General features: G+C 43.5%; 1 protein-coding gene across 1 annotated transcript; it reads left to right on the top strand.

The window, feature by feature from the left end:
• Positions 1 to 1671: 1671 nt before the first annotated feature.
• Positions 1672 to 6762, top strand: LOC123124219 (plant UBX domain-containing protein 10). Its single transcript, XM_044544884.1, has 4 exons — positions 1672 to 2563; positions 5247 to 5417; positions 5719 to 5922; positions 6358 to 6762. The coding sequence occupies exons 1-4, from the start codon at positions 1787 to 1789 to the stop codon at positions 6586 to 6588; spliced, it is 1383 nt and encodes a 460-aa protein (XP_044400819.1). The 5' UTR covers positions 1672 to 1786; the 3' UTR covers positions 6589 to 6762.
• The last annotated feature ends 2466 nt before the right edge of the window (positions 6763 to 9228 follow it).

The raw sequence follows: 9228 nt of genomic DNA on the forward strand, positions 1-9228 counted from the left end.
CACACATCTTGTTAAGTTGAACCATTTATGTTGTCTTGGCTCATCGCAAACACTTCATCCGAGTGAACTGTATGTCGTATACCGCACACACCTTGATCTGGCTGAACGTTTCTGCTGTGTTGCCTAATCACAAACAGTTCATCCGAGTGAACTGTATGCTGTATATCGCACACACCTTCATCTGGCTGACTGTTTCTGTTGTTATGCTCATCGTAAACAATTCGTATGGATCAACCGTATGCCACGTATCACACATGCAACTCTATTCTGAATCGTGTTTGATGTTTCCGCCATCACAAATAGTTCATATAGTTTTTGAAGGCTGTCTTACACCAACTTTTGCGATTAATGCATCACACACACTTTCGTCGAAGTGTCTCTAATTGTAATGCCGTCTTAGGACCATCCTGCAGTAGTGTAGAGTCATGTTCGATGATAATCATGTCATCAACATATAGAATAAGAATCCTACCTCATGACGAAATGTAGCTAGACAAATATCGCAAGGTCATAATCACTCGTAGAAAAGCCATCAGAAGTAACCATAGAGGTGAAACCGCAAACGAGTCCTGCAGATTAGTTGAGGCCAGAGAGAGAGAGAGAGAGAGAGAGAGAGAGAGAGAGAGACCATGCCATTGGGGAGCACAATACCTAAGTGTGGATGCATGTAGGTCTCCTCACACGATTCACCATTAAGAAATGCATTCTTATTATCAAGCTGGGAGATAAACAAGTGACGAAGAGAAGCGACAACAAGGGCACGGAGGTTAATCATGTGAGACGTAGACCAATAATATGGATACTCATGAACTTTCTACTTTCTAATAGTAGAAAGTCCATGACATGCTCTAGATGTTGTGTCAATGTGGCCATATTCAATCAACATGCGTGATGTGATATTGAATGGTCGTGTGATGTGTTATAGCCGGTTGTAGTTCTTCCTGTGTATATCGTGCTTTACCTTTCTCCGATTGATATATTGAAGACATGAAACAATGTCATAGGGTTAGGCCATACCATGAGAACATAATTGTTTACTCGTGTCACCACCCATGGCTAAGTACGAATCTGCTAGTATTCCTGTAAAAAATCAGTGCAACCCATGCCCCCTCAGACACAATGTGCTTTAATTTTCGCTTGTGCGCACTAATGATGATTTTCTAATGAGCAATCTCTTGGTTTGTTGTATTATATTGGTAGCATTTTTGTACTATCACTAGCTATTCAAGCAGACGGAACAATTATCGAATGTATGCATCACAAATTTTCAAAATGATCCTTAACTATGTAACAAAGGTGTTGATGGAATTTGTAGACATTGTTGTACAGTAACTTGTTATTTTGTTGCGGGAGTTATATAACCGAGTTTGACAAGAAACAAAAACTACAAGTCCAGTTACAGTAGAATCAACGGAGAATATCATGCCAGGCAAAGAACCGCCATGTTACAATCTGTTTTTTGTTGGGATATCGTTCTACTCAAAGAATTCAACAGAAAATTTCATAAATTACAATATGTTACGCCGTATTCTTGTACAGTTGGAGTACTAGAGAAGCGAAAAGCGATGAGTGCAGCACTCCGTTCCGTTCCGTTCCGTGAAGGAAGAGGAGACGTCACGTCACCACCGAGTCGTCTCTTTGTTCGCCCTCGCGACCAATCCAACTCGAGAGTCGAGACTACTCTTCGCATCTCCTCTTCCTCTCAAGTCCTAACTACCTAACCGCCCCCCAAATCCCCGAACCCTAGCTCTACCCCACCCCCACCCCCACGACGCAGCCGGCCGCCATGGCCGAGACCGTCGACGACAAGCTCGCCTACTTCCAGGCCGTCACAGGCATCTCCGACCCCGACCTCTGCACCGAGATTCTCGTGGCCAACAACTGGGACCTCCAGCTCGCCGTCTCCTCCATCACCGGCGACCCCTCCTCGCCCGAGCCGTCCACTTACGCCCCGCCGCCCCCGCCTCCGCTGGAGTCCGATTCCATCGCCTACCACCCCCCTGCGCCGGCTCCGCAGCAGCAGCAGCAGCCCGGGATCGCGTGGAGGCTGGTGACGCTCCCCTTCTACGTCGTCTCCGGTGGGGTCGGCCTCGTCACCGGTTCCATCCGTCTCGGTGTCTGGGTCGCAAGCGGCGTGCTGTCCCGATCCCTCTCCCTCCTCGGCCTCGCGCTGGGCGGAGGTGACCGCTTGCTTGAGCTGCCCCCCTCCGCTGCCGAGGCGGTTGACTTCCTGGCCGAGTTCGAGCACGAGTTTGGGGCTGGCCGTGGCCCGCGCTTCGTTGCTGAGGGATTTGCCGACGCGCTGCAGCGTGCACAGCGTGAATACAAGCTTCTCTTCGTGTACCTCCACTCCCCTGACCACCCGGATACCCCAGCATTCTGCGGTGGTTGCCTCTGCTCTGAGCCGGTGGCCGCCTTCATAGATGAGAACTTCGTTGCATGGGGTGGTAGCATCAGAAGGACTGAAGGGTTCAAGATGAGCAACAGCCTGAACGCATCACGCTTCCCGTTTTGTGCGCTAGTCATGGCATCTACGAACCAGAGAATTGTGCTGTTGCAGCAGGTATGGTGTTGTTGTGCTCATCAATTATTTTTCTTCTAAGATCCAGTTTCCTTGCTGCTTGGATTCTGGGTTTCAGAGTCTGTTAATTAGCACATGGATTATACTGCAGGTGTTTGTGTGGGGATCGATATAACTTTGTATTATTAGATAAGCTTAGCTGAGTATGCGGGTTACTTGCAGGGGCTATTGTAGAAGGAGTTTGCGATTCTTTAATTACGATGTTTCATTCATTATGATGTGTTCATGCAGTTGCTTAGAACAATAGTTATAGATCTGTGGCTGTGTGAGTTAGTTAAGCCTCTTGCTATGCCCTTGTGCTGATAGACTAATAGCTGGTTATAGTAAGATTGGCCTACCTTCAGAATATAATTGCATCACTTATTGAGCTTAGTTGTCCTGGAGATGTATATGTGCTGTCATAGAGAAAATCTTTTATCCTACACTGTTTGTGATGTACTATGTGTGAACACTATGAAGTAATCAAAAACCATGATATCTTTCACAAATTATTTTTATCAACCTTCCTCTATTGTCTAATTATCTCTATTTGTTAATCTGTATTGGAATTTAAAGTTGAGTTGAGAGGTGAGATTAAATAGTGCAGTTTTAGTAATAATTAGCATTCACTTGTTTTACTGCAATGATACATCAATTGGAATTTTAGGAGTTCTTTTTTAGTTCTTATACTCAGTTTTCAATTCCAGTCCCAAACAATTGAAATGTTCTCCCTTGGGATTACACATTCCTGGTCCTGAATATCTTGAGATCTTGTAGTCCTATAACGAACAACTAAACCTGTCATTTCCCATTCCTGTTAGCCAATTTGAATGAATCTAACATACCATAGGGTACTGGATGCATTTACACGATTCCTCTATAAACCTTTATACTTGAATTTCGTGCTACTCCAATGAACTTGAGCAAAAACTGCTCATGATATTGCAAAATTAGTTTGGTAATGCTTCTTTGCAAGATTCAAACGAGATGGTGCACTTGTGGGACTTTATTTCCGAAGATACAGGAATTTGCTTTGTTTCTCCCCAAGATATTTTTATCAATCCAGATCCCAGGACTCACAAAAAAATCCAGAAAAGGCTACTGGGGTTTTTCTTAACTAAATTGTTCTTTGAAAGAATAAAGTTTGTCCCATGGTCCAGGATCTCACCTCATTTTGCTTGCAAACATCACAACTTGCGCACATTCACAGGTCCTTCATGTAGATAATTAATTGCTCACGTACACTGCATCTGATTGCGTCCAATTACTACCAGCAATTGATGCATTCTCTTCTACTCCATCCGTACCAAAATATAAGACGTTTTTTTAGTTCGACTGCAAAAACGTCTTATATTTTGGTACAGAGGTAGTAGATGGCTGCGTATGTAGATGACAAAAATTCAGGAAGTTTCACTTGTCAATTGTTGGTTATATTATAAGCTACTGCGTGGCATTATGATTTCTTAAAATTTGGTATATACATCGTCTCTAGTCTCATTTTAGTACATAGAAATCAAGCATGGTCATATAGTAATTTAACTGTCTGATCTGATTATGCACTTTCTACTCATGGGTGATGCTAAAGTGGTTGTTAAAATATATAGATATTGATGATTTGCACACGGGAACGGGAAAAACTATACTTCAGGGGCGACCTTATTATTGATAATCGTTATGATGTTGCTTGCTCCTCCAGTACATGGGCAGCATGGCTGATTTTGGCAAGAAAACCCCATTGTTTTCTATACCCACCAAGCACACTAGCCTACTCAGCCCAGGTACCCCATTAAGGCACTACCGCAATAGTAAAATCCCATCACCCATTGCCCTTGTAAAATCACATGCCCTCTGCAGCAGAGAAATGAGCAGAGGCAGCCACTCATGAAGAAGCGGAGTAGGGAGAAGGAAAGTGGAATCACACCTGGGTGGCTGGGTGAGATGGAGCAGGTGGACGGTGGTGCTCTAACTCCGGCACAGAGGGAGGTGTGTTGTACCGGCGGCGCTCAGATCTGGGGTGAGAGCGCAGGCCGGTTGGAGCGTCGGCGGCCAACGACTGCTCATCTCCTTCTCTAGGTTGGCATTGAGCAGCGGTGGATTTTTGGTTTTCGTTGCCGGTGTGGGTAGGGAGCAGGTGGTGGTGCTCAGATATGGGCTGGGGCCTTACCGGTGGAGGCGCATCGAGGGGAGAATAATGCCCTGCTGCGCTGTGCTGTGCGAGGGCTTTTGTATTAGAGTGTTAGGTTTCCTCCGTATCCCACGTGTATCACCAGGTATCTCCACCATATCCTATTTATTTTAATCTTTTTGGAAAATGGAAAATGGTCCGATACTTTTCAAGGGGTATCCGGACGTATAAAACCCCTGGTATGCTCATTTTGTGCCGTATCCGCGTACCATAGGATTCCAGAGTGAAATGTTGTGATATATTCTTACTCTTTCCTTGCCTGCCTTTGTACATCATGTGTGATAGTACCACTGGATCCTGAGATTGTTGATAGATTGCTTTCTTTACCTGATAAGTAAAGTGAAATGATGCATCTTGGGAAGAATGGTGGTCGTTTGGATTTAGAACTGGCCACTATGTTTCTTATATCGACATATTAAAGCGTTAGACTGTTGTTTAATTGCTTCTTTAACACTTTGATTGGTCAGTTTTGCTCATGCATTTTCTTCTGATCTTCCAAAGGTTGAGGGGCCCAAATCACCTGAAGAAATGATAACAATTCTTCAGAGAGTTGTTGAAGAATGCACTACGTCCCTTGTTGCTGCCAGGATTGAAGCTGAAGAAAGACTAAACAATCAACGTTTGCGTGAGGAACAAGATGCTGCTTACAGAGCTGCACTTGAAGCTGATCAGGTACCTTAAGCTATATATGACTTATGGGGATCCTTCAATAGTTTTTATTGTTTGTGCTTCGGTTGTAGAAGTATCTATTCCTGTCTAATGGTAAGAAAGGAAGGTAGGTCAGATGTTGTAATAACTCCTTGGTTTTGCTTCTGTAAAAAGCACCATGCCTCATAAGGATCACATTTGTGCATTCACGGTAAGTGCGTCGTTTAAGGTGTGATTCAAGCAGTGCACACACATGCCACTATATTTTCTCCTAGTGTTGGGACGTTTTCATGTAGCACTGATTTAATCACGCAATTATGACCAGGCCAGGGAACGCCAGATGAGAGAGGAACAAGAAAGACTTGAAAGAGAGGCCGCGGAGGCTGAGAGGAAGCGTATAGAAGACGAGGAAGCACAAGCCAGGGCAGTCCAAGAAGCAGCTGAAAAGGAAGCCGCTCTTGCAAGGAGACGGCAAGAGAAGGCAATGGCTCTTGGCGCTGAGCCAGAGAAAGGGCCTGACATTACTCGAGTATGTTTAACGCTCTTTTCACGCTATCAACAACCTTTTGCCAATTCTTACTCTAGTATAACATGTGCAGAACCACATCTTTCTGCTTTTCAAGCATTTTTCTTCTTTTGTTGATCACCAAATATCAGTGTAGTACCTTATGCTGCATTTTCTTCCTAATTTGTTACTTATTACACCCCTCCGTTCCATAATGCTTGTCGTGGTTTTAGTTCAAATTTGAACTAAAACCATGACAAGCATTATGGAACGGAGGGTGTAACTTTTTAAGGGGCTAGATAGGGACACATCGTTCCTGAATTTGATATTATCTATGTACACATGACCTGCATTATCTGAACATGAGGTATATGTTGTCACTTGATAGTAGTAGTAGTAGCGTCATAATTTGGTCACAGGTCTTTGAACTAACTCCGAGCCATGCTCACAATTCTGCAGGTTCTTATAAGATTTCCAACTGGAGAGCGCAAAGAAAGGAGATTCCACAGTTCCGCCACCATTACCTCGATATATGACTATGTTGATTCTTTGGATTGCTTGAAAGCGGAAAAGTACAGCCTAGTTTCTAATTTTCCACGGGTAACATACGGTCCTGAAAAGAACTCCCAAACGCTGGTGGAAGCAGGTTTGCACCCACAAGCAAGCCTATTTATCGAGATAGAACAATGAATGTCCCCAATTTTCTAAGTTATATGTACTGAAACTTGCAAGTATAGGTGCTCCTTTTTTACTCTATTTGACAAACAGTGGGGACTTCCAGCTGTATGGCAATATACTTGACTTCCGTGCAAATGCTGCTTTTGTGGTTCTCATTCGTTAATAAATTCACCTTCTGCCGGATCAGTTGACTGCTGCAATATTTCATACTCCCTCCGAACTAAAATAGATGACCCAACTTTATACCTTTATACTAACTTTGTACTCCCTTCGTCCGGAAAAACTTGTCCCAAGCTTGTTCCTTAAATGGTTGTATCTAGCACTAACTTGGTGCTAGATACATCGATATCAAGGACAAATTTTTCCGGACGGAGGGAGTACTAGTTAGTATAAAGTTGGGTTATCTATTTTAGAACGGAGGGAGTATTTGTCAGCTACTCCCTCCGTTCTGAATTACTCGTCCAAGAAATGAATGTATCTAGATGTATTTTAGTTGTAGATACATTATTTTTGTGACAAGTAATTTTGAACAGAGGGAGTATGTTTTTGTGGTTGTGTTCTTGAATTGCAAGTATTGTTGTATGATGTAAATACATGGTGTTTGTGATAACATCACAATAAACCTTGCGAAAAACATGTCAGTAATCCAGCGATGAGATTTGTGATTTTGTCAGTAATTTTGCGGATCTGTGCTGAGATGTTGAACGGTAAAAAGTTTTCGCACTTGTGCTTTTAGCAAACGGTTGTGCTGCTCTAGTGATGAATGAAGACTTCTTTTTTTGAAAGGATGAATGAGGACTATTAAACGGTTGTGCTGCTCCACTAATGAAGACAACGAATAATTCATCTGGAGGGTCAACAAATTCTTATTTTTGTACAAATGTACACATTCATGTTTTTATTTGCATGTAAATCTTCATGGACAATTCTGTTGCGTCCAATGCAAAAACTAAAAATTCGGTGCACTAAAAGGTTGTTCTTTAGGAGCTAAACTATTCTTTAGCGCAAGAAATATTGTTTTATGTGAAAATTAAAGACACACGAAAGATGTGTACATCCGTATGTGTTTTTATTCGGCAAAAGAAAGTTGTATACGTTTTTGATCTTCTCAGACATTCTTCGGGGGCAGTTTCCAAGTTACCTGCTACTCCACTCCCGGGAACTCGAAAGATGTGTCTTTTTCAGACATATTTGAAACTTAGGCTGTGTTTGATAGCAAAGTATTGTAAAAACCACAGTATTGAAAACTACAGTAATTTAATCTGTAGGTACAAAAAACCACAGTTTTGATATAACAAAGTATTTTAAAGTATTAGGAATACTGTGCACCTGTTTGGCAAGAGCTTGTATGGGCCAACTAAAATTTAACTAGCTTGCAAACTCTGGCATTGCTAGCTAGCTAGAGTTGCAAGCTGATGAACAGCCATGCACAGAGCACCAAAATGCACAAACTAGTACGGCTACGGACTAATTGAATCGGATGGACAAGCTCGATGTTACAGTCACCACAGATGCAATCCAACTAGTACAACGTTCTGGCGCGGAGCAAAGACCTGCCGCTCTGCAACACGGCTATGCCGGCGGCGCACCACGCAGAGCAGAGCGGCCCATGGACGAGAACCGCTTGGTCATCCCGGCCAGGCCAGTCCATGATGCAGAGAGAAAAATGGATTGGGCGAACATGACTTTCATGGAAGATCGGAGGAAGCAGTGGGAGGAACCTTTTTGATTTGTTCATGGCCAGCGACCAAGACACCCTCCACGAACGACAGGGCGGCGGCGGCGGCGGTGGCGGATGGGCTCGTTCTTTTCACGTGCTCTGTTTTATAAAAAGAGGTCCAGGGCTGTTTTTTTATGCAGAGAAAATACCGTGGTTTAGAGAATACTACAATATTAATATTGCAGTTTTGTGTGGTTACCAAACAGCTTATAGTAATTTAAACTGTGGTAATCATAAAAACTGTAGTATTCTCATAATACATAGAAAATACTGCGTTATTAAACGGGGCCTTAGCCATGATCTATAGACACTCAAAACACAATAGGTATGACACTTTGCCAAAAAGACCCTACAAGAAAAGCAATGAACCCTTCAAAGACCAAAAAGCAAAACTACCAATAGTCATCACCTTACTCGTCGCCGTTGAAAAGAGGAGAGACACCAACATGCCCGTGACAAAAGAAACCCCATAGCAGACAAAGCTGCGTTGTGTGTCGATGAAGCAGGCCGCCATGTGGCCCGAGACCTTGTGGCTTGTTGACCAGGATCATCTCTACGCTCTTTTGTCTGCTGCTCGACCGAACTGTTGACGTATAATGTGCTGCCTAGTCTCTTCCATCAGATCGGTCTTTTGGTTGCATTGGCTAGAGCATGCATTTCTACATGGTATTAGAGCCAAGAGGTCTTAAGTTCAAGACTCGGCTGGTGCAATTATATTGCAGCCCACTTTCGGTCCACGTTTAGGCCCGAGGGAGCCACACGTGAGGGGGAGTGTTGACGTATAATGTGTTGCCTAGTCTCTTCTATCAGATCGGTCTTTTGGTTGCATTGGCTAGAACATGCACTTCTACGCGAACTCATCCGACACCGCCAAAGAGAAGACTCGAAGCCGCCTTCCTGCATCTGCCTAACATTTGTTGAATCGGCTGTCT

This window comes from Triticum aestivum, chromosome 1B (genome assembly GCF_018294505.1).
Source record: "Triticum aestivum cultivar Chinese Spring chromosome 1B, IWGSC CS RefSeq v2.1, whole genome shotgun sequence".
NCBI lineage: Eukaryota > Viridiplantae > Streptophyta > Magnoliopsida > Poales > Poaceae > Triticum > Triticum aestivum.